This window comes from Panthera onca, chromosome D1, assembly GCF_046562875.1.
Source record: "Panthera onca isolate mPanOnc1 chromosome D1, mPanOnc1 haplotype 2, whole genome shotgun sequence".
Taxonomy (NCBI): domain Eukaryota; kingdom Metazoa; phylum Chordata; class Mammalia; order Carnivora; family Felidae; genus Panthera; species Panthera onca.
Genome location: NC_138348.1, coordinates 45,146,404 through 45,172,867, shown reverse-complemented (window position 1 = coordinate 45,172,867; position 26,464 = coordinate 45,146,404). Strand labels below are relative to the sequence as shown.

General features: G+C 44.3%; 1 protein-coding gene across 7 annotated transcripts in view; it reads left to right on the top strand.

Annotated features, from left to right (window-relative positions):
- Positions 1 to 3,434, top strand: part of FAR1 (fatty acyl-CoA reductase 1) — a 77,816-nt gene extending 74,382 nt beyond the window's left edge. For all 7 annotated transcript variants that reach the window (XM_060606063.3, XM_060606067.3, XM_081790304.1 and 4 more), the window contains one exon: positions 281 to 3,434. In XM_060606063.3, the coding sequence (XP_060462046.1) occupies positions 281 to 443 (163 nt within the window). In that variant the 3' untranslated portion in view covers positions 444 to 3,434. The remainder of the gene's footprint in view (positions 1 to 280) is intronic.
- The last annotated feature ends 23,030 nt before the right edge of the window (positions 3,435 to 26,464 follow it).

Genomic DNA, 26,464 nt, shown 5'->3' with positions numbered 1-26,464 from the left:
TTAAACTCTTTGAGAACTCTTTTTCAATTGGCCAATCTTAGCCTAGCACAAGGAGATCTATATGTCATAGCAACTTCCCGAACCAAATAGTTGGACAGTAGAGTGGAGGAAGAAAACTTGTTTCTTCTTGCTACATTTCAAAATGACTTGCTCTGCAGTCATTATACCGTAATGGATTTGAGCTTTGATGAGATCAGCAACGGGGCATTGATTATCTGCCATCCAACAATATTTTATTCTAGAAAACATTGTCTGATATGTCTCTTGATTTGCTTTTCAGGTTGAGGAACATACGGTATGGTTTCAATACTATCCTTGTGATCCTGATTTGGCGCATTTTTATTGCAAGATCACAAATGGCAAGAAACATCTGGTACTTTGTGGTTAGTCTGTGTTACAAGTTTCTGTCATACTTCCGGGCATCCAGCACTATGAGATACTGAAGACGAGAATTTAGCATTAGAACATCTATGCATATGGTGGTCTAAATGCACAAAATGTAAAATGTACTTAAGTCATCTCACCTTTTGTCAAGACATTAAACCATCTTAGATCAGAGTGTGGAGTACAGTATGGTACATTTTATGTAACATTTTAATGTTTATGCTTACAAAAATCTAGTGAACACACTGTGGTTATGCCAGCTCAAATCTACAATAGCCACCAAAACCATGACTTAACATTTTGATCCCTGGGGACAAGGGGTGGGGTGAGGGTAGGAATGGGGAAATAGGAACACTGACCAGTATAACTGTGCAATTCTGGAACATATTGATTAAAATATGCCTTAACATATAGTGAGTTTCTAATTCTAATATATAGTGCAGTGGAAAGCATTTATTTGGACAGGAATACATAGCTAAGTTGGTAGATATTTAATTCTTCAGTGTTTGGTTTTTTTCATCAGTTGAAGTGGGTTTTAGTTTTGTTAAAATTATAGCCAAACTATTTTTACATCATTTCGTAAGTTATTAAGTGGTCTCCAACGTGAAAGACATGTTCTCATTTTCCTTTCTCTGATTAGTGGTCTGATGCACATCATTTTTTTGTAAGCAATCAGTTGCTTCCATTATCAGAAGGCTATATGTTATTCTAAAGGCCCTACTGGATCTAATGAGTTTGAGAATCCATATCACCATATGCTATGTATTTTTTGAAGGAAAATGAGAACGAATTCAATAAGACTATTAGTGTCAAAAAGAAGACGAATACAGTTTTCTTCTCCACATTATGACCAAATAAAAATCAGTCCTGTGAAATTGTGTTCATGTTTTGAAGCTGGAGGATTTCTTGAGACTGGCAAAGAAGGGTGCAGGTGGGGAGGGATTCACCATATTTGTGCTCTCTTCCCTGTGTACATTATATTAATAGGACTTTTAAGGCTTATACAGTCTTTCCAGTGAAAACTGATAATGCTTTATTATGGAAGAATATATTTGCAGATAGTCCTAACATTAAGAAAATGTTCTCACATGTGTGTAAACACATACTAACTTTTGACCTTGAGAGCTGAATTCCTTCAAGAAAAATAAAATAGTGCATAAAATAACGTGTATAAAATTAAATAAAGGACTTTATTTACATACCACCTAAAGTAGCAAACTGTTGAATGAGATATCATTTATTTTTTCTGCATGTAGTTTTAAAGAGATGCATTATAGAAACAAGTAATAGCAAGAAAATTAATGTGTATTTTAATGATACATTATTATTCCCTTTAAACCTTTAAACCTTAATAGTAGTAAACTGTCCTTACTGTTTTAACATACGTTTGGTTTAACAGATTGATCAGCATAACATGTTCGAATTTAGCTGATCAAGTTGTACTATATTTAAATCAACAGTATATCTTGAATGTGTTTAATGAGGTCAGTTCACAATACAAAAAGTTACATAGAACTTTACATCTTACTTTCTCTGTCAATTTAAATGCAAGAAGTTTATTTTGTTATTGTGAAAACCTAAATGTAAAGGAAACCACCTTCTTCCATGCAGGTGTGTAATCTTGAGAAGGAAAAATGCTTCCATGGTGAAGCCAGATTTTCTGTAGTAAAACTTTTAAACATTATTTTAAAAGAAATATGTATGTATGTGTGTATATATATATATATATATATATATATATATATATATATATGTTCATATTCTTTGAAACGATACTAAGTCTCAGGTCTAGGACCATACCTTGTGTAAGGCGTGAGAGACCATGACAGTGTCTAAAAATGGAATAAATGATGATGCCTTTAATTTAAAGTGGCCCATAATTAACTCTAGATGCTCTATACATTGAGTACTCCATCTCTCCAAATACATTTCCGTAATGGGTTGAAAACATGCTAACATTTGTATGATGTTTGTGCTCTGCCAGATATACTTAGAATCAGATGAAGTGTCTTTGTATCTTGCAAAAGAATCAGGTCCAACTTTGACAGGCATGTGAAGTACAGAGGGGGGTATGTCTTCTGAACCATGGCATTGTTCTTGTAATCCAGTGTAGGGAAATGCTAGCTAGGCGGGTGCTGAGGCCACTGCATTAATTTTGTGTGTTTAGAATTCTGTTGTCAGAAGAAACTCATGAATGAATTAATAAATCATTGTAGAACTTAGTTCTGAAATTAGTGTGAAGAATACATAGGTTGTTAATCCCCACCAGCTAGACTTAAGCTTAACTCAAAGATTTTGGAAATCATTTTTGTTGATGTCGTTTGTCAGACAGAGTTTTAGTTTTGTTTGATTATATTTTCACACGAGCTCCATTTTTAACATGATAGCCTAATAAATTTGACATTTCATGTAATTCATTTGATAAAAAGCTATATTGTAAAACATTTGGGCCTTTCCCCTCTCTTCACTCTTGATTCTTATAATTCTGTGCGTTTGTCAATTGTGACATCATTTGTGGCTATATTTAAATTTGACTTGGCAACATTAATATGTTTTAAAAGTCAACAAAGAAGCATGGCAATGTGTTCTTTGACTTAAGAATGGTATAAACATGGTATAAAAATGGTAATAAAGATTGGAAGTAGGGAGGAAAATAATCTTATTTCTCCCCTTTTTTTGTGTGTGTCTATAGGAACTCGTTCAGGGTTTTTTTGCTTTTTGTTTTAAATGTAAATTGATAATCTTTTATAAGAAGTAAATAGAAGCATTATTGGGTGCCTTTGTTTGTAAACCAAAAAGTAATAAATGAATCCCTATATTTCCATTATAGTATTTATTGTATTTTTACGATAATTATCCTGAAAATTACCCGTGAGATGACGTGGTTAGAACTCCAGGAAGCAGGCCTCACATATGCTACTTACCTTTTTTTAGGTGCACTTATTACCTCTTGTATCTTAATGTTATTTAATTCTGAGTTTTTTACAAGCATTTTAGGGGAAGCATATGGACAGGATGAATGCCTTTCATTAAAGTATTATTTTCATGTATTTGTCTGGAATGAGGTAGTTTTTACCAGGAGACTGTCAGTGTCTCATTGCGCTCCAGCCACTCTCCTCCACGTTGAATGATACCGTTTTAATTTATGGGTACATTTGTAGTAATTTATCTGTTGAGGGAGGATGAGGGATCACTCACTGGTAATAGAGACTAACTGTAAAAAAGGTGTTGGGCTGGGTTCGGGTGAGTGTAAATGGCCTTTTTCCAGGCCACCTCCAAGCCCTGACTCGAAACCATTAGCACTGATTTGCTCTACTCGGAGAAAAACTCTCTAACCATTTGCATGAGAAACTAGAGACAGGAAGGTATGCTGCATAACTTGATAGAGAAATGAGTTCTTTAAACTTACAGTCTCTGTGATAAAAGACATATGAAATATTTTCTTATTGAATAATTAATGTTTTTATCTTACAGCATTTTCTAGTCATAGAATGAATTTATCTTTTTTTTTTTATGGTGGTATGTTCTTCTATTTCTGTTACTCTTAAGATTCCTAAGCAAATCATCTTTGTCAATTGAGCATAGTTGTGTCTAATTGTTAAATAATTCCTTGATTTTTCTTTATTAAAGACAAGTTTGAGTAACATTAAGTTTGACGTGCTCCTTTTGCAAGTTGATGGCTGTAAAATACATTTATGTAGAAAAACACAAAGTGAGAAGTATGAATTTAATATCTTTACTGTAGGCCTGAAATGAAAGGAATAAGGCTATAATTGTTTTTCTTTCTTTCTTTCTTTCTTTCTTTCTTTCTTTCTTTCTTTCTTTGTCACAGATCACAGACACTGCCTTTAATTTTATACAAGAAGAAAAGAGGCACTGGAGATTTTTCTGAATTCATTAAAATATACAAATATTCATAGTTACTGTCTTCGAAACATTTACCTTAAGATTCTCTACTAGATGTTTAACTTCATTTTCATATTACAGCTTCATGGGGTTGAAGTAGGTGTCCTCCGAAGATGCTTTGGAGACAAAATTGCTTTATTTTCCGCTGGTTGTACAGAAAACCTAATACCTTCTCGCTGTCTGTGTCTCTCTCATGCGTAAATCTGTTTGATCTTGAGATTTGGTGACCAAGTATAACTAGAACGTTTTAGTCTGAACCGTGTAAAAATGCTAATATTTGATCATCTTAGACCTATAAAGGTCTAAGGCTTTCATATGACTCAACCTAGTATTAGAGCTGTTTTGGTTTTATTTTTTTAAAACATCTGAACCTAAACATACAGAAGAATGTGGTTTCATTTAAAATAGTCATCCTGGGAGATTGTAGATCAGTACTTAATTTTTTTGACATTTAATACCTAATTTTCTGCTTTATGTTGTATCTTTCATATATTCTTGTCATTTCTCCCCACCTGGTTGTTGGTTTCTTGAAAGGCAAACCAGCCTTGTACCCTTCATGTAGTAGAAGTAACACTAGCGAACATTTGTTGAGCATTTATGCTGTGTATCAGCCAGTACTGTAAACATTTTACATATATCAACCCACTTAGGCCTTTTAGCAACCCTTTGAGGAGGGTCCCTCTATCACCTGTGATTTATAGGTGGGTAACTGAGGCAAATGGTATAACTGTTTACCCATGTTACCAGTTCTAGTGGCAGAGCGTAGGTGTGAACTTAGGTAAAGCCCTGCTCCACAATGCCCAAGACAATACTGTAGGAACATAAATGTTTCTGGACTATTCAGAGAAGTTGCCTGACATGCTGTTGTTCTAAATGTCTTTATTGGCTTCTTCCTTTTATTTTATTTTTAAAGTTTATTATTTTGAGAGAGAGCATGTATGTGAGTGGGGGTGGGGGAAGAGGTGGGCAGAGAGGGGAAGAGAGAGAACCCCAAGCAGGCCCCGCATTGTTTGGAGCAGAGTCGGATGCAGGGCTTGAACTCACAAACCGTGAGATTATGACCCGAGTCGAAATCAAGAGTCAGACCCTCAGTCGACTGAGCCACCCACACGCCCCTTTATTGGCTTCTTCATTTTAAAACCCAGCACTCATCAAAATATTGAGAACTTACTATGGGTCTGGTGCTATGTTTTATACTGCAGTTATCTGTTTATCCATTCGTATCACTTACCACACTATAAGCTTCTCAGTGGTCCAGACATGAATATAACACACTGCCTACCCTTTAGGATGTGGTGATTTAACATACATAAGTACACAATTTTAAACAGGCTTTTTGTTTATTTATTTATTTTTGAGAGAGAGCAAGCGAGCAGGGGAGGGACAGAGAGAGAGGAAGACACAGAATCTGAAGCAGGCTCCAGGCTCTGAGCTGTCAGTGCAGAGCCTGACGTGGGGGCTCAAACTCACAAACTGCGAGATCATGACCTGAGCAGAAGTTGGATGCTTAACCAACTGAGCCATCCAGGTGCCCCAAGTAAACATAATTTTAATACAACATACAAGGAAAGGAAAAGACGAGATACTAAAAGCACTAAAAACACTGCTTGGTGTTTCAGGGAAGAGCTTATACAAACACCTGACATTTAAGTCGTGGTTGTAAGTCTGATTGAGACAAGGCTGGGATCGAGATGCATTCCATGTATAGAGCAGAGCACATGTTAAGGCTGGGCAGTGCGGTGCAATGAGGAAATATTTTGGTGCTACAGGGGAAGACGACGAAGGGAAGATGAAGAAGTTAGGGGCCAACGAGGGCCTGTGCGTGGTCAGTGCACTCTAGGCTGTGGAATACCTCTTGTCTAAAACACTCCGTTTCCCCAGCCAAAGCCCACCTATTAAATATCAATAGATTTGTGACTTTAAATGTACTGACCCATTACATTTATAAATGAAATTAGTTTGAGAGAAAAAAGTCTACTCCTACCGTGTCCCTAAGTACTTTTGAGAATACAAACCACAAGAGTATTTAAACAACTAGTTTCTGGTCTTCAGTTTTTTGATTCTCCAAGTAGGATCCCTAGACCAGCAGCATCTGCGTCTCCTGGGAACTCCATAGAAATGCAGCTTTCCAAACCATCCCAGACTTAGTCAGAAATGGGTGGGCCCGGCAGTCTGTTTCACAAACTCCCAAGTGACTGTAAAGTGCACTGAAGGTGGAGAAGCTCTGGGCTCTATAGTCAGTCTTTGTGAGGTACTAGCAAGGTCCAGGCAGAGTGCTGTTCTAGGATCTGGGACAAGGTCTGGAAAGTTCTACTTGAAACTAAAAATCACTATAGAAAACACCATACAAAACACATAGTAATACATAGAAAAGGGTCTGGCCTGGCAGGGATAATGCCAAAACGTTCAAGTTAGCCTTGTGTGGTGGAGTTATGGTTGGTTTGGCTTTTTGTCCTTTATTCTCATATTTTCTAAGTTTTCTGCCGTGAGCCTGAGTTTTCTTTTTCTTTCTTTTTTTTTTTTTTTTAACCAAAGAGTTTTTATTTTAAAATAACTTTACAGATGTGGGTGCATGGAATTTGGAAAAGTAACAAAAATGTAAAAATGTGTCTTTTCTCCAATAAAGAGTCAAGGTCCATTCATTCTGGATTTTTAACTCCAAATCTTGAGGTGGAATTCAGTCTCACAATTAAGGAATGACAACTTACTAGGCACCAATGACCCTTGAAACCAGGTCTTTGTTCATATTCTACATTGGTTAATTGTGATTTGACAGAGAATCTGCTCCCATTCAGCTCTTGGTAGACTGAGAAGGTGTTCCTCGTTCTTAAAGCGGAGTTCTGGAACCAGCGCCGTGGGGATCTCTCTTAACTACCATAACATGGTGCAGGCAGTTGAAAGTGTTGCTAATTTGAGAATGTCATCTTTGAGGAAATCTGAAATGATCAGAGTTCTGTGGCCTTAAGCTTTATGAAAACAGGACTTGCCCCACCTCCCCCATTAGATTGAAAATACCTCTTCACTTTGATTTCTGCATTTGGTTGTGAGCTCTCCCTTAGAGCAGGGCCTGTTAAAGTACCTGGCACATAGAAGTTACTCAGTAAGCCTTCCAACTTACTGATAACGTGAAGTTTGTTTTGTTCTTCCTTCTGTGAGTCACAAGATTTTAAGCTCCCTCCTCATGTACAAGATTTTGCAATTGAGGAGACTTTGCCGAAAAGGATGTGAAAGTGGTTTACACTGTTAACCATTTATTTATCTTTTTAATAAAGCTAGAGATGCTAACAAAACAGACAGTGCACTTGCCCCAAGTTAGAAACTCCACAATTGACAAATTTTACCAAGTCTTTTATTCAACAAGACTTTTTATCCACTAATGTAAAATCATGCTTAAATTCTATCTTCTAAACTCTTAGCAGGTTATAATCAAAATAATAACTCTGATGACTGTATTACCTCCAGAGTCTTTCTTGATAAAGGTATCTATTCAAAGAAGCCTAGTTGAAGGGCGAGTTGATTTCTGGAACGTGGTGATTCCTAATGGTGTGTGCTTTAGATTAGAAAAAACTCGGGGTGAGCTTTATGAATGTTTAGCAGTGCTAAAGCCATTGGGAGGGTGGGCTGTGTGTAACATCTAACAGCATTGTAGAATGACCTAATGGAACACTTTTACCTGACTACATCATCTGCCTTCCCCACTATGCCAGAATCCATCTTACAGGCCTGGGCCAATTTTTGAATTGTTTTCCAGTTCATAGTGCGCAATGCACTGTGAGAATTGCCCACCCTGCTCTGATGTCTTCAACCCTCAATTCCTTCATTCGTATAATATCAGTATTGTCCTAACTCCTGTCATGTTAGGACCATCCTCCTACCTCTTCCTGTATTGTCAGATGCACTTTACCTGCAAGTACACTTTGTATATCCACACTTGGTTGTCTTCACAGACCATCAAATTCTACCTATCTGTGACCATCCCAGAGCAAATGGGACTGTTTCTTGAAGAAATGTCAATACTGGGGTCCCGGACCCTTCCCTTTAGCATGATCATATCCAGAGACCCTCCTCCTTGGCATAAGGGCAGACATTTTAGCGTCTTCTCAAAAAGACACGTACACAAAACCATCCCCATCATTTTACAATTTTTCCCTTGGCAAGAACTTTCTAGTTATTCCATTTGAGTTGAGTGTCTAATTCTGATGCACAGTCCCCCGTTTGCCCCTAAGACAAAGGTTCCTATGTGCAGTGTTCTTCCTTCACCCCTGCAGACCTATTCTTTGCAACTGATTTCCATGCCTTGTCTGGTTCCTCTTCAGAGCATGCTCTTCCAGCAGCTGAGTGATCTTCCTAAATCACAAATCTGTTCATATTTACCCCTATATACTTAAAACCCTAAGGGGCTCCCCTTTTGCACACTGTCCCCAGGATCAAGCCCATACTTCATGACATGGTTTCAATAGCTCATCATGATCTGGACAACTTCTTGGCTCTCACATTCTTCCTATTCCTCATGCCCAAACCACTTGGTGTTTTACCAAATCTCTCTAGTCTCTCTTGCCTTGATTACGATATCCCTCTACCTGCAAAATTGTGTCTACTCTCTCCAACTTTCTCATTTCAGTTTAGACATCAAGTCCACATCAGGGATGCCTTCAACTGCAAATAGCCAAGAAAGCCAGATGGCAGCTAATTTTTTGTGAGCATTGATTTACTGTCACCATCAGCATTATTGGTATTATTTATAATCATAAGTTCAGTCTTCCAACCTATTCTTAAGTGATCCAGTGGCTGTGATAAAACTCCATTCCACATTCCCATTCCCCTGGTTCCAAACCGGGGATCACAAACAGGTTTTATCTTAGCTATTGTTGCCAATTGGTTAATAACTGATAACTGTGTTGAAAAAATTTTGAGACTCAAGAGACACTCAGCAGAAGAGAATGCCTTGTGTGATCTGTCGTGGGTGCAGAAAACAAGCGTGGCATGTGTGCAATGTGTCTGCCGTCTTTTGCCAAACTTGTGCATCTCTAAATGGCTTGGAATAAAAACGGTTTCACAGTTAGCTTGTTGGGATGAAAAAGCACAATTCTAGATGAAGAAAAGCATTATGATTACTTTTTCTCTAATTTGCATACCTGGTGCATTGTTCCGCTTTAAATGATAAAACAGCCTCACTTTTCTAGGATTAAACCCAATTTAGTTCTAGTATAGTTATTATTTTTTGTGTACATTACTCAGCTCAGCTTGCTAGTATTTCTACTCATCAGTCAACTTTGAATTGTTACAACACTTAACACATAAGAACCTTACAGCAGTAGTTACATTTATCTCTTTCCCATTTTTCATGCCTTTGTTGTCAAATATTCTTTTTTTTCAACTTTTCCAAGTATTACAAACTGCAGAAACATTTTTGCTTCAAATAGTCAACTGTTTTTCGTGCCAATGAACTTAAGAAAACAAAACGTAGTTAGCATTTATGGAGTTCTTTATTCCTTCATGTAGATCCATATTTCCAACTGGTACCATTTCCCCTTGGCCTGAAAACATGAACATTTCTGGTAGTGTAGGTCTGCTGGTGGTGAATTCTTTAGCTTTTGTTTATCTGGAAATGTCTTTTTTTTATCTTCATTTTGTAGGATATTTTCCCTGGAAAAAGAAGTCTATGTTGGCAGCTTTTCTTCTTTAGCATTTCAAATATATCATTTTAAGTACATCATTGTCTTTTGCTCTCCATTGCTTCTCATGGGAAGTCGGTGATTATTCTTATATTGCCCCCTTTTAGGTAAACATGCACGTTTTCTTCTGGCTACTTTTATTTTGTTTTCAGCAGTTTGACTATCATAGATATGTTGAGTTGTTTGGTGTTTTTTTGTTTTTTTTTTTTAATGTTTATTCTGCTTATGTTTTACTGAGTTTTGTCTGGGGTCTGTGGGTTAATAATAGTTTTCATCAAATTTAGAAAATGTTGGCCATTATTACTTCAAAATTTTTTCTGTGTCACTCGCACGTTCTTTTCCTCTAAGACTCCACATATATATGTATTAGACTGCTTAATATTGTCTTATAGACACTGAGGCTATATTTAATTTTTCAGTCCCTTTTTCACTCTGTATTTCAGTTTGGATCATTTATATTGACTTGTTTCCAAGTATACTGATTTTTTTTTTCTTTTTGTAATGTCTAATTTACTGTTAAACCCATCTAGTAAAATTTCATGTCAGATATGACCATTTTTAGTTCTACAATTTCCATTTAGCTGTCTTTTTATAGTTTTCATTTCTCTACCGACATTTCTTACATCAATCTTTTCCTTTAAATCTTCCATACACTCATAATAGCTCTTTTCAAGTCCTTAGCTATTAATTCCAATGTCTGTGTCCTCTCAGAGTGTGGTTTTTTAGGGAGCCATTATGTTGTTGTTGCTGCTGCTGTTCCTGGTTGTAGGTCACATTTTCCTGTTCCTCCTTCTCCTATCTAATAATTTTTATTGCTTGCTGAACCATGTGGATATGACAGTATTGAGAGTCTGGACTTTGTTTTCTTCCTTTAAAGAACATTGAGTTTTGGTTTTGTAGGAGTTAATTTGTTGGTAGATCAGCTTAAAGGAGTAGGGCTTTCATGTAGCCCTTATTCTAAGGCTAGAACAGATCTACTTCTACGTACAGCCCTTCTGAGCTCTTCCACTCAGTGCCTGGGGGCCACTTTATTGTGTCCAATTAGAATATAAATACTTCGGATTGTGTAACATTCAGAATCTCCATTTGGCTTACACAGACCCCGAAGGATAACTCTTTTCCTGATTAGTATTCGGTCAAAGACCCAAGGGGGTCCATATGCAATTTCAGGAGCTACTGCCCTGAAGAACCTCCCCCCCTCTGGTATCCTGAATTTCAATTTCCAAGCACCTCAGCAGCTCCAGACTCTGATCTTTATTTCTTTCATATAGCAAGGCTACACTCAATCCTAGGTTCCCCAAGGTTCTGGAAACCCCTCCTGAGAGAGCCAGGTGACCTTGGTATTTCTGGCTGTCTGATTAGGGATGTGCCTGATATTCAGGAAGAAGCCTGCAGCTCCCTTTGTCCCACTAGATCCAGCGGAGGCAACCAGCTCCCTGTCCACCCCCCCACCCCTTGCTAAATCCATCTGCACTCTCATGCCTTCCAAACCACCGAACACCAGAGGTTAGTGTCAGTGAAAAGGAAAGTCAGAGGTCAGTGTCAGTGTCAGTGGAGGGGATTTAGTTCCTCCATCATCCCCACCAATACCCCCTAGCCATTGCATGGTATTCTTTGATAGGGATAATTTGTCTCAAAGCTATGGAAAGCTTGAATATAAGAATCTTTCAATTCTGAGCCTGGGTGGCTCCGTTGGTTAAGCGTCCAGCTCTTGATTTCGGCTCAGGTAATGACCTCACAGTTTGTGAGATTGGGCCCCATGTCGGGCTGTGTGCTGACAGTGCAGAGCCTGCTTGGGATTCTTTCCCTCCCTCTTTCTCCCTCTCTGCCCCTCCCCTGCTCACTTGCGTGCACTCGCTCTCTCAACATAAATAAAGAAACATTAAATAAATAAAATATTGCTGCCTTTATCTGTAGATTTAAAAAATTAATGAGGCCACTTGGGTTCTTGGGAACAGACTCTGAGTTGGGGTTTCAGAATCAAGCTGTTTACTAGGGATTGACACCTGTGAGAAGAAGGAACTGAAAACAGGTTGGCAGAGGAGGAAATTAAACTCTGTTGGAGGCCTGCTGAGGCTTCAGCCCTCTAGCAGGGAGCTTGGGAGTCACTATTGCCTGTTAGGTGCTTTGCATCAAGCCGAATGACTGAACCTAGATACCCCACCCCTCTCACTCAGTCACCGGATCTGTGTTGCTCCAGTTAGGGCAGAACTTTGGGTATGGCAACTCTCAGAGCAAGACAGACCCTGCAGGAGCTGTCTCAGAGGCTGTCTGCTGACCACGCTCTGCATTTGAGCAGCACGTCCTCCCTGGAAGGAGAATGTGGTGGTATATCTCTCAGGGTTACCACAAAAAAAGGTGCTTGCTGTGGAAATGCAGCTTTAGGACAAATACTCTTGCTGATCTTCCCAACCTGATTGTCACTCCTAAACTCCATCTGGTCAGAAAATCTGGAGCCAGCTAGTCTCATCTTTTGAGATACCAGGAAGTAGTGAGGACTGGACTGTCATGGAGCCTCACTGGGGTAAAGTTGGGGCAGGGGCCACCCGGCAGCCTCGAACATGCATTGATCCACACATCCATCCATCTGTCCATCTCTCCATGTGTCCGCCCACAAATGTTCCCTGTGTTAGGCTCTTGGTCAGGTGTTGGGAAGGGACCTGTGGCTACAACCCCTTCCCTGCCCTCAAGGAACTCAGAGGCAGTGGGGGTGACATCACAGGGGCACAGCAGTCATCACTGTGACCCAGGCAGATGATTGGACCTACAGTAAGAGGGCCTCAGCAGTGGGTTGGTCATTCCCACTGCTTCTGGGCTCAGAAGCCAATGTCAGGCGAGTGGGAGGCACTGAGAAGTCAGCCCATGGGGAGAAGTACCAGCATGAGGCCATGGGCAGGACTGAGCTGGCAGTAGCTGCCAAAGGAAGAGTCAGGCCTGGGCCTGGGCTGCATGAGGTGGGCACAGGCAATGGGCTTTAGGGGAGACTCAAAGGCATGTGGGCACAGGACACAGCTGAGCTTTGAGGGACCAGCGAAAGTGCAGCGGATCCAGAAATGGAGGAGTGAAGAAACAGGCTGGGCAGATGTAGGAGTGGAGTAGGGGTGAGGCACCAGTGGTGTCTGTGACCAGCAGGAGGGGAACAGATTCAAGTGCAGAGAGAAGGTCAACTTCCGCTGGGGTGGGAGGGTACTGTTGCTCAATGTTCTTTCTCGGATGTGCTTACTTGGTGCTTCCCTACTCTCTCCCTGTTGCTCTGTTGCCTTCTCCCTGACCCAGGGCTGACCTAGGAGGCTGGGTTAAGGGTTGACCAGGGAGCCTGTGCATCAGCATCTTCAAAGAGAAAGTCACAGTGCGAGAAAGAAAGGGAGATCAGCTCTGAAGGGGGCACCTGCCTGGAACCTCTCACTTGGCCAACTCTCACTTTCCCCGGATAGACCTCATTTCTCAGGCCTCTGCTATTTGGGGAGCTTGAGACAAGCCCAGGACTCTTCAACCTGAAATATTGTCTCTGTCTGCTACAGAGACACAGCTCCCACACTGGAAACATACACGATTATTCTCATTCAGGCAGGTCCAGCCAAGCTATGAGGAGAGAGACCCCTCCGGGAGGTCTAGCCAGTATCCCAATAGGCATGGCTGACAGGGGCCTGAGGAGGCAGACCCCCAGAAGGCCTGGGGAGGCCTTTGGGAAAATTGAACAGTAACATTATATCAGGGCAATTTCCAACCTTCCACCAAAGCCCTGGCACTAGCTGAATCAATGACATGAAAAAGGTAGCTTAATGTTGCACAAGATAACTTGCTTTTTGGAGAAAAGAAAACGGAAAGAAAGGAATAGCATGGATGCTCAGGCTGTTGTTTTTCTACCAGGGCAAATAATCTCGCTCCTAGGCCGGAGGGAAAATCAACACATGCGTGTTCTGGGCATTGCTGGTGGGATGCTTTGCCCACTGCTCATGTGATCATGGAGTGCCTTCTTCACTCTTCCCAAGTTCCCACATCAGTCCAGATTCCTCCCCGCAAAGGTCAGAGCCTCAGGCAGGGGCCCCTCTGCTCCCAGGCTTACCTCTCAGTGTGGCCACCCTCCCCCGGGTCTCAGGAGCTGCACCCCTTGTTCAAGTGAGGAGCCGCCCACTTCAGGTGCCCTTCTCCCCACGACTGTTCCAGAATACCTAGTTATCAATCACTATTGCTCCCCCTGCTTCCTTCTCCTGCTCAAATGGACCCCACTGACCGGCAGGCACTCGCTCCACTGGCTCCTTCTCACTGGTGCCTTCTTACTTCTCCCTGTCCCCTCCAATCTTGGCAGAGTGGCCTGTTTTCTTCGCTTGGCTCTCTCCCTTACCACCAGCATTTCAGCACCTTGCACTCTAGCTGGTCACACCCAGCGGGCGCTTATCAGCAGGTGGTTATCTCATGTGCCCTCCTGTCTGCACCAGCTGGCACCACTGGCCACCCTATCATCCTTGACTCTCTCCCCTCCCCGGCTTTCCCTAACAGTTATGTCCCGCGTTTCCCCAATCTCCTTTATGGATGTCGCTGGGGACTAAGCTGCAGACACCTCTCTTGAGCTTCAGACCCCTGTTTCCAGAGTCTTCTGGTCACCCCTCAAGGATGTACACAGACACCTTCACGGTCATCTTCCCAACTTCCAATTCTTCTCTCTCCTGTGTCATCCATCTTAGCCAACGGCCTCAGTGTGCTTGCCCTGCCTGTAACTTGGGAGTCCTCCCTGTTCCACGACTCATGAACTTGCCTCGATCCTCCTCCTCTTCCTCCTTACCCTCCTTCCTTCCCCCTCTTCCCTCTCCTGCTCTTCCCTATCCTCCTCCTCCTCCTGTTCCTCTGCTCAACTCTGGTCCTCATCACCTCTTAGCCCAAGGACTTCAACACCCCCACTCTCTGGTAGATCCACCCCCTCCCCTCTGGTACTCCTCAAATTCATTCTAGGTAACGAGAGCCATCTTTTTAAAGCACACAACTGATCATTTCGCTCTCTGCTAGATACCTTTGATACCCTTCCCTTGCCTTAAAGCAAAGTATGGTCCAGTCCCCTCAATAGAGTCTATAAAACCATCCTTGATCTGGCTCCTGTTGGCTCCTCCAGTTGGCTTCCCCACTCCCTCCCTGCCTGGCACTTTATCCTCCAACAACACCAAGCTGAAGCCTCTGCTGCTTTGCCCAGGCTGTTCCTTCTGTCTGCAATGTCATCCCTAACTTTAACTTTCCCTACTCATTGTTTAAGGCTTGATTCAAGTGTTCCTTCTTTGAGACACCCTTGTCTGGTCCACAGACAGATCTATGATAGCTTTTGGCATAAATGCCTTGTAGTTATGCACAAAGAGTGTTCTAGCTGAGCCTAGAATGGGGGTCAGAATTGGTGGACAGGATGCCTTCTTGGATTCTGTTTGCATGAGCGGATAAGCATGAGGGTTGTTTGGGGAGAAGCACTGAGTGTGGGATCGGAACTCAGAAAGATGGCAGATAGAAACACATTAGGGCTGTTCACAGGAGGCGTTTATTCTCTGCCAAGCCCCTGGAAATGTTGGTGAATCTTGGGGGGGGGGGGGGCGGTGAGTCACATAGTCTGGGCTCAGACAACACAAATTCAGGGTCCCCTGGTGACAAGGACCAATGCAAATGTGAGGAGAGGCCATCCTCTCCTTCTTGGCAAGGAGCCCAGTATCACTTTAGCACCTTCAGGCCTAGAGGTTTGGTGGGGGGTTGGGGGGGCAGCCTTGGCTCCCAGCCCTACCATGTGTGGCTGGCACAGGTTGTGCCTTGCACATGCACACCCAGACAAAGGGTTGGGAATGGGACTCAAGTCCACCCAAAGCAAGGAAGAGCTTCCTCTACTTTGCACAGAGGCTTTGTGTTCTTGTAGCAACCATACTGGAGTAGCTATGGCTTTTTCAGAAAGGGCACTGTCATTTCTTGGTGTGCAGAAGCTCCCCTTTGTAGCTGTGAGGCTAGAGGACATTGACAAGGAAGAAACTTGGGCGGGCTGTAGAGTGAGGGTTAAGTGTTGGTTAAACTGACGGATTGGTTCATGATTACGTGTCAAACATTCTTTGGGAACTTTGAGAAATATTTGAGGGACCCTTCACAGGGAATTAACTCTGAGTGAGTTTATTTGAATGAATGGGCCCCCGTTTGTACTCGCAAGTTATTGTGGAGTGGGAAAATTGAGTTTATATTTTCAGTTTCCCCACAGTGGCCCCCAAAAGCTGATGATTGGACTATTCTTATTCCTTTTTTTGCTCCCTGGGCCTAAGCACAGTGCCTGGTGCTCCGTGGATGGACAGATGGATGAAAAGATTGTTCTGTCGATTCCTTGTTCCAAGTTGAAGGAATTTGGTGAGGGGCACAGCAACCCTGCACGGGTCAGTCCTAAAAGCAATTAATATCTCTCTTTTCTTCATGCAGGATAGTAGCGCTCTGACAATGAGGCTTGACCCTCACCCAGGAAGATGCAAAGAAAAGGAAACAGTGGTGGATGTGGCTTGTGCTCTGGTTCTAGTGGCTGTGAGCAGTGGGCCTTTATGGTGCTCTGGGGAGCGAGGGGTGGCTCTGTGAGGTGTTGTGTCCACAGGCACAGGCTTCTCTTCCTCCACGAGCAGCCACCATCTTGTGCAGCCACGATGCCAGCCCAAAGCGAGAAATTGGTAGAGTCCACCTTGGGCAGCCCTGGAAGGTGATGCCCCACGCAAGCTCTATTCCCCTTCCTGCTTCCGTTCCGTAGCTCTCCTGGGCCCCATTCTGAATTGAGCGAGGGCCAAGAGAGCCCTCTGTGGACCATGTTCTGCCGCGTGGCTGAAAGAAGATGCCTGTCTTCATTGCCTGTGGGTTATCTGGATTTAGGTCCCTTTTCCTCCCTTCCAACAAACTACCATTTTCTCATGACAGAGGAACAGGCTGATGTTAGGGAAGGAACCAAGACCTTTAGAGTCAAGCAGACCTAGGCTCAAGGCCTGGCTCTCACACCTGAGCACCCTAGGCAACTCATTTAGTGTCTGAGTCTCAGTTTTCTCACCTGTGAAATGGGCCACTGTGGATGGAATGTGATCAGGTACGTAATGTACCCTGGGCAATGCCCGGCCCACAGTTAACGGGCTTCGTAAATGCTAGCCACAATCATCAACAGGCAAGCCAGCTCTTTGGCCTGCTCCTGGAATGAAGACCTTCCTACAGGCTCAGAGCAGAGATTCTGACAACCCAGTGGTGCCACCTTTTACTCAACCTAAATATGCACAAATGACAAGGAACAGCAAGGAACATGGGTTTTCTTTCACTGAGCTGGTACACCAGGTCTGGGCAGTGAATTCAATTTGGCAAATACGGTTTTAAGGACCTGTTTGTGTCCATATTTAGTCTGGAGTTTCAAAGGGAGGCCGCCGGGGACAGGACCACTGGGAAATCTGAGCAGGAGGCCCAGGGTGAGGGATGGGGCAGGGGTGGGGTGGGGTGGGGAAGCAGCCTGGGGGGGGGGGCACAGGTGGGTTGGAGGTCTGAGTACCCCCACTTAGGCTTCTCCTTCCAGAGCCCTGCAGGGACGTCTGCTGGGGTTTAGAAACGGGAGAGTGTCCCTGCAGATGGGAAGGCTGCTCAGTAGCCTGCCTGATTCAGTAGCTCTGCCTCACCTGCCAGAGGCCCCCACACCAGAGTCTAGCCATGAGGCCCTTCTGAGCTAGGCCCCACTTTATCGTTCCACCCACCGTGCGCTCTGACTCAACGCTTCCCCTTTCCAGCCCCGTCGATCAGTTTCTCAACACAGCTGCTACTGTCCGCTGGGGCAGTACAATTCTTCCTGACGCAGGACTATCTTGAACATTCCTGGACGTTTGACTTCGCCGACCTCCACTCACTGAGTGCCTGTAGCCCTCACCCTCCCCCCCCCCCAAGATTCATTTCCAGATGCCTTCCCCCTTTTCCAAGTGCACCCGGCCCTGGGCACGCCCTCGGAACGTCCCTCCGCACCCCGCCCACCCCGCCGCCTCTCCACCTAGCCCTCCGGAAAACACCCGAGTCAGATCCCACGTGTGAGGAAGCGCCCCCTTATTCCCCGAGGCCCAGTCACAGCTGCGGTCCCTCCCCACTCCGCAGCAGATCTCCGCTCTTGGAGGGCTGTCCGGAGGTCGATTTCCTTCCTTCCCCCGCAGCAGCTCCCCAAGGGCAGGAGCACATCTTAGAAGCAGCTGTGGGCTTCTCACATCCCTCGCCCTCATCTGAGCCGGAGAAGCAAAAGGTGCCTCACGCAGGGGTCCTGGGGGAAAGTGGCGTGGTCCCTGGGCGGGGCGGGGCGGCACTAAGGGGGACCCGGCAGGGACGCAGCTCGGCTTCCCCTGCCACCTGGCGGCGATCCCGCGCCCAGCGATGAGCCGGGCCCGGGGTGGGGGGGCAGCCTGCCAGTGCCCTGGGCCCCTGGGGCCGCTTAGGGCAGCGCTCCTGGCGGGGGCCCGGGTATTCCAGCAACTATCGTGATTATCATCACTGCGACAGCCTGTGTTTGTGCAGCTATTTACAGTTTAAGGAGCTTTCATTTCACCCACACTCTGCCACTCAAACCACACGGCAACCCTGTGAGGTCGGCAGAGCCGCAATTGTTATTTTACAGGTGGGTAAAGGGAGGTGAGTAATATCGATAACAGCATCACTTCTCCCACCTCCAGTCTTTTCCCTGCCCTAATTATTGAGTGGTTCACACGTGCCAGGCAGCGGCCTAAGGAATTCTACCAACCTCGAGTAACAGACTCCTGAGAGTGGCTTTTCCTGTCTCAGAGTTTGGGCAAGGTCCTAAAGCCATGTGCCCACACATTTCAAAGCAGCGCTGTTCCCAGAAATAGAGTCACATATGTATTTTAAATTTTCTAGGAGCCACATTTAAAAAAAAGAAGGAGGGGCGCCTGGGTGGCGCAGTCGGTTAAGCGTCCGACTTCAGCCAGGTCACGATCTCGCGGTCCGTGAGTTCGAGCCCCGCGTCAGGCTCTGGGCTGATGGCTCGGAGCCTGGAGCCTGTTTCCGATTCTGTGTCTCCCTCTCTCTCTCTGCCCCTCCCCCGTTCATGCTCTGTCTCTCTCTGTCCCAAAAATAAATAAAAAAAAAAAAAAAAAAAACGTTGAAAAAAAAAGAAGGAAAAGAGGTGAAATAAATTTTAATGAGATATTAATTAACTCACCCAATATATCAAAAATATTATTCCAACATGTAATCAATATAAAGAATATTAGTGAGGTATTTTCATATTGCTTTATTCACACTGAGTCTTTGAAAGCTGGTGTGTCCATTATACTTCCAGGACATCTCAGATTGGACCAGCCATATTTCAAGTGCTCAGTAGCTGTATGTGGCCAGTGGCTGCCATATTGGATAGTGTGGTTCTAAACAAAGGAATTTGGCTAAGAAAGGCTCAGCTGACTAGAAGTCTCTTACCAGCTTTTGACCCTTATCCTACCATCAATGTCTGGATCATTTATAAGAGGAGGTAGGGGGTTGGAGGGTAGGTAGAAGTGAGGATTGAGCATTTCTTTGAAAAGAATTGTTGGCATGCTGTGTGATTCCCGTCCCCTGTCTGTGGAGGAGAGGAGGTTAGACCCCCTCTTCCAATTTAAGCCATGTAAGGGAAGCTTCTGTACAGTACACAGGCTGATGGCTGAGTAGTGCCTGGAGAAGCCAAGGAATGCACCTGGCTGGAGTTGACCCTGATGTCAGAGCAAGGAGAGAGGGCTGTGGAGTGATTAGTGGAGTGTGGGTTGTGCATATGGTAGGGCAAGGGGCATGTTCTCCCTGGGACATTTGTCACCTTGAGAGAGCCACTGCATTGTAGTCCTGCCAGTACAGAGAGGCTGCAGGGACTGAGGGGCCACTTGTGAGCAGTCAGCCAGAGCTTTCATCACTCACAGCAGAGGATGGTGCAATGGGAAGGGCTTGGGAAACCCATAAAAGTATTCCATGAGAGAAAGAGCCTGTACCTTGGGACCTGCCACCCAGAGGGTCCTGAGGCTACATCACAACATTACCTATGGAGGGCCTTGCCCTTTTCCTCAAATCTTCTGCGCATCTCTGCGTATGACCTGGAAGATGCCCCAAAATGGCAGCTTGGTGAGTGGAAGGCAATGGAGTAAGGAAGAGGGAAGAAACTGACCATGAGCTTCTTTTCCTTCTGTGGCTTCTCCAGTAGTGGCAGGCATTATGGTGGGATAGGGCGGCCAGGAACTGAAGTTCCTAGAGAAGGACACAGGCTGGGCCCCCATGTCTTGCTTTTTGGCAAGGCTTTTGCTTACTTCTGTGACAATCATTCATCCCACGAATATTTACTGAGCACTCAATAGTAGTTGTTATTATCACTATACTAGCCTTTCATATTTGGATTAAAATTTTTTCTAATAATTGGTGATGACACTATCAGCTATGATTAATTATGAGGTTAATGTTGAAGGCTTTACAATACAGGTAATCAGAGATCTCTGTTATATGCAAAATAAATCCAGCTCAGAGTAGCAAAAATGAAAAAAGTAGTGGAGTGGATCATGTAAGTTAGAAATTTAGAGGGTGATTGACTTCAGGAATGTTTAAAAAACTCAGAGAGGGGCGCCTGGGTAGTTCAGTTGGTTAAGCGTCCGACTTTGGCTCAGGTCATGATCTCGTAGTTCACAGGTTCAAGCCCCGTGTCAGGCTCTGTGCTGACAGCTCAGAGCCTGGAGCCTGCTTCGGATTCTGTGTCTCCCCCTCTCTCTGCCCCTCCCCTGCTCGTACTCTGTCTCTCTCTCTCTCTCTCTCTCAAAAAATAAAAACAAGTGTGAAGAAACTCAGAGAATATTTGTTCATCTTTTAGAATTTCTTCCTTGCTTTCTTTGTGTGAGAATCACAAACTCTCATACTATAAACAGCTTCTTCTGCCAAGCTAGGGAAGATGGCTGTCCAGTGATCCAAACCTGCGTCTTTCCAGCACTGTAGCCCAAAGGCAAGATAGCATCATTCTCACTAGTTCCAGCCGTGATGTCCCTAGGACTCTGGTCTGACGGACGCAGATGCCCACCATTTGGAGCTGGGGATTAGGGAAAGATAAAGCATGGCAGTTGATTACATCTCAAACACAAGGACTGGGGGCAAGTTTCTTTGAGAATGTTGGCAGAAATGAGATGGGGAAGCATGCCAAGAAGATGAAACCATAGTTACCACTGCCAACTCTGGGGCATATGTGCAAAGAGCTATGCAGCAGAGAAGAGGGTGTGACCAGTATTGCTTCCTTAAGGAATTCCTAACAACCTTTGTCAAATACCTCGCTCAAGTCCAGATATGTTACATATTAATTTTCCTAATCTTGGCCAGATATCTCCTATCTGCCCCTCCAGATCTGCTCTCCACCCTTCTCCTCTACCCTGCTTTCCACTTGCTCTTTGCCCCAGGAGGTTGACTTACCTGGACTATATCAACAGTTCCTTTGCCCTCTGGTTGGATTTTCAGTTGAGGTTGGCCAATAGAGACAGGGAATTGGACAGAAAGAGAAAGACAAATCGAGATATTTATTTTCCAAGCTCCCTTAATGTCAGATTACTTCAGGCCACCCAGGTTCCTCCACCAAAGGGGGTGTGGCTCTGCTATAGTAGCTCTGTCTTCAGGTTCGCACCCACCTTCAGGCTCAGGGGGGTGACATCCCCCCTGTTGTAGCCCGGGGTACTGTACTACCCCTTGGGTTTTCCTACATCCTGTTCATCTTTGTATATAATTCCTTTATAAAATTCTAAGGCCATCCTAATTTGAGTACACTATCAGTTACCTGACAAAACCCCTCTCTGCAAAGTAAATGAAAATTGGTTGCTTGTGATTGTCTTTAAGCCATATCGACTCCTTATGGTCTCTGCTTTCTTTTCGAAGCGTTCACACACCATACTTTGTGCCTATTCCTTCTAGACTCTTGTAGAGAGTCAGTGTCAAGTTTGGCGGCCTGTTGGTTTTTGGAACGCTCTCTTGAAAAAGTATCGCTGCCTTTGCTGTTATGAGTTCTTTAATACCCTCCCCTATGCTCTAGCATACTCTGGACGTTTGGCCACTTCACTCTTTTAGTGTTTCAGTCAGAATAACCCGGGCCATGCCCTGGTAACAAACAACCTCCAACACTCACTGGCTTAAGTAAAAACAGGTTGATTTCTTGTTCCTGCTAAGCGTCCATCATGGGTTGGCATAGGGCTCTGCTCATAGTGAACACTTAGGGACCCAAAATGACACCAACAGATGGTGTCGATCATTGTGCCGGGGGAAAGAGAGTTCTGGAGTGTCTTGCATGGACAATTAAATGTTTGCCTTGAACATGAGACCAAACTTGTCACAAGGCCTCATACCTCCACATGCCTCCAAAAGGGCCAGAAAGGCAGTCCTACTGTTTGCCTGGAAGGTGCCTGTCCCTTTTGGAGGGCATTTAATGGTTTCAGATGTATCTCTTATCTGTCCAGTTGGGGCATAATACCTCTCGGGACAGAGTTGTTTTGCACTGCTTCTTTCTAGCATATGTCTGGACCACGATCACACTCAGTGATTACCCACTTGGCTTGTCCGACCATGATTTTAAGGGTGAATGACATTTGAGGGGCACCTGGGTGCCTCAGTCGGTTAAGTGTCTGACTCTCAACTTCAGCTCAGCGCATGATCTCACGGTTCATGAGTTCGAGCCCAGCTTCAGGCTCTGCACTGACAGCACAGAGCTTGCTTGGGATTCTGTCTCTCTCTCTCCCTGCCTCTCCCCCACTTGCTCTCTCTCTCAAATTAAAAAAAAAAAAAACTTAAAAAAAAGAAGAGTGAATGATATTTGAAAACAGGTGTGCTAGGTGTTATGCTATTTAGCCAGCAGTTGCTAAGAGGTGTGTGTGCAGGTGTGTGTGTATTTCAACGTCAATGGTAAATGCTAGTTCTTACAATAGCAAAATCTCATGTAAAAAGTAAAATCCATACAGAAGGACAAATGTCGCTTCTAGATGTGCCAGTTCTACCATCAGGGTTTATTCTGAAGTAAGCATACGGTTCAGTATGGAACCAACACAATACCGGGCACATATTGGGCTACTTTTTTTTTGAGTGGATGCATGAGTATCGTCATCTTATTCACCTAGCCTCGTATCCCAGCTTTTGTCGTGTTGCCGGGCAACAGAGAACATATGTTCACTTTAAGCAAGATGTAGCATGGAAGGGCTGAGCTACAAGATCATACCAATGAGGTGAAATACTGAGGGTTCTGCCTCTAGCACAAAAACAGTAGAATCTGGGGGGACTTTTATTGGAAAGAGGACAAGGCACGGGTGGGGAACCACGTAGGCCATATCCACTCTTTGCTGGCCACTGCCAGCCTCACCTGTGTAAATCTACCTGGCTTTGCCAGCCTGAGAGTATAAGACATGGTTGAACGAACTTTGAATTTCACATTTTAATCGCGGTGGGGCCCATCTGCTTACAAAAGGCTCCAGGTGGTCTCAAAGTCACCCCCAGGTATTTCTGCTTCCGAGGACTCAGGCTGAGTCCATTCATGCTCTTCCACTCCTTGATGCAGGTCAGTGTCTGCAAACCATTCTGTCCCTGCTAATGGTGCCCCTGGGTTATTACACAGCCCTGTCCGGCATGCTGGCCTCATTGGTGGTGCCCCAAGCCCTCAGTGGGGAGTCAGGTGTGGTGTGACCATCTCCTCCCCAACTCTGAGTCACCTTAAAACAGCTCGCAAGTCCTTCAAGAACAGAGTGTCCTCCGTTTCTGACTTTGTCCTCTTTCCTCTTCACCTTCACCCTACTCCCCACCCTAAGCTGACTCTATTCTCACCCTCCCCACCCCTACCACTTCCTGCCCTCCATCCTCCACCCCTGGTGGGGATGGCTCAAAACTGGTTCCTCAGGCTGGGCCAGGGATCTGTCAGCATTTCCGTGTGGTCACCTTGGTCCTCATCATGGCCAAATAAGGAGTGGGGGGTAGAGCCAGGATTGAAACCCTCGTCCACCCTTGCACTCACTCTCCCCTAAAAGCACACACTGAGACCCTAAGATAAAAATGAAATGCAGAGATTATCTGTTGCAAGTCAAAACTCTTTAGTTCTCCTCTCCCTGGATTTGTCCCTCTCCAGGCATTCCTTCGCTCAATAAATGGCATCACACCGCATCTAGCCTGCTCAGAAAGTGCGAGTAGTGCTACTTGCAAAACGGAGCTCACAGTCACCACATTGCCCCTGTCCTCACCCTGGTCCAAACCATTATGTTATCCTCCACCTGGTCAACCGTCAGTGACCTCCTACCTGGTCTCATCGCTTCCAGGCTCAGCCCACTTATTTCTCCATTAAACGATTCCACTCAATTCTCCATAAATAGATCCCTCATTGCTGGGTCTCCTCCACCATGCTAGTCTTCCTTGTGTTTGTTGATCATATTTCAAAATAATTCACGTGCGTGTTTCTCCCCCCATCTCCCACCCCCGCCCCGAGCTCACTGACCTCCTTGACTTCCCCCGCAACAGGCAGATAGAAGTCCCCTACTGTGGAATGAGTTGCAAAACCCTGCAGATATTTAACTGTAAGCAAAGAAGAGAGTGTTGCTTTTCTAAGCACAAGACTGAATATTCCAGCGCAAACTTGCAGGGTGACTGTTCTTTTCCTTCCGGGAGAGACGATAAGGGGCGAGAACAGATTTAAAACACCTGTCATCCACTACGGACATGCCCCCGTTCTATGCCTCAGCACCCTCATGAATACCTAGGATGTAAGGTGGGGGTCTTGATGATGAGGGATGCAAGAATCAAGGAGATTCTCCCTGTCCAAGGGAGAGCTGGATAGAACCAGTTTGTAATTGCCACTGAGCTGGGGCAGCAGTGAAACACAGCTCCATCATCACACTTGTGAGACTGTTTGGTTAATATTTATCTCCCTGGCTAGACTATAAGCTCTGTGAGGACAGGCGGGGGCTAGTTTTTGCTGTCAATTCAGCAGTGTCAGACACATGGTAAGTGCTCAATACATACCTGCTATTCAAAAAATGAACAAAGTATATGTTTATGTGCAGGTGGATATTTACAAACACACATGGGGCATGTAAGTGTATATGTATGTGTGCACATATTGATACACACAAGGTTGAGGCTTCAGGTGCTCAGTGTTCACACTTGTTTTTCAAATGCAACATTAGCCAGTAGAATTTTATTGAAGCGTGGTAAGGACGTAAAAAGGTGCTAAAACTCATAAAACCTCTGTGTGCTGCGATATGAAGTCCTTTTTTTAATTTAAAATTTTTTTAAGTTTATTTATTTTGAGAGAGAGAGAGGGAATAAGTAGGGGATGGGCAGAGACAGAGGATCTGAAGTAGGCTCTGTGCTGACAGCAGAGAGCCCAACACAGGACTCGAACTCCCGAATCGTGAGATCATGACCTGAACTGAAGTCATATGTTTAACCAACCAAGCCACCCAGTCGCCCTTTACATTTTTTTGACTGGAGATAGATAGTGTTGGTTAGGGAGCCAATTCTCTCTAACAAAAATGAAGGTGCTTTTTGAAGGGATGTAACCATCTCCTTTGGGCAGATTAGAATGAGATTGTAACTAGCCAGGGCTGTGTGGTACACAGCTTTAATGCCAGCTGTGGCCAGTGAGATGTGGTGCCTGGTGACCAAGGGGCCCTAGAGAGAGTTGACATAGAGCAGACAGAAGAAGCAAGAGGAGAATGGAGTGGAATACAGTTGTGCTCACTCAGAAACTGCAGGAACGAGACAGTAGATCAGAGACAAAAAGTTTACATGATGAATGTAAATGAATTTATTATGGTTATTTGGGTGTTAGAAACATCATACTCCAAAACGGATTTGGCTTAGTCCTTTATCTGTCGGAATTAGTGGCAAAGCAAAGTCTGTCACTACGTGTGCCTCTGTGTGTGTGTGTGTGTGTGTGTGTGTGTGTGTGCATGTGTGTGTACATGTGCATGCCTACATGGCACAACTTTCCTGCCTGCTAATTGTGCAAGAGCCCTGGGGGCTTATGGGCAACCCCCAAAGAAGGCTCCTTGCGGGTGGATACACCTCTTCGTTCTGCTTGCCCATGTTCTGTTGGATCCATTCAGAAGCAGTGACCCCCTTGCATGTTATAACACGCTTTAACACAGAGATCTTGGCTAAGATTCCTAAGCCCTTGTGCCTGGTGGCCAGGGTCCTTAGCCATTTCTGTTCGGAGTCTCTCGTAGTTTTTTGCTACTCAGCATCCAACCCCCGCTTCCTTCAGTTATAATACCCAATTTTCTAAGTTTCACAGAAGAAGCATGTGACTGGCTAATTCGAGTACTATGTCTCATCGATTTAGTGATTGGCAGAGTAACTGACATATATTCTATTGAAAAGCCAATATGATTTTTTGGAGACAGCTTCTGGAGAACATTACATGGATCCTGCCAATGAAATCAACAGAGAGAGGGAAATACAATATTGAGAGATGGATAAAAACAGTTCTCATGATATATTTTAGATCCCTGGATCAAGCCATACCTGACGTT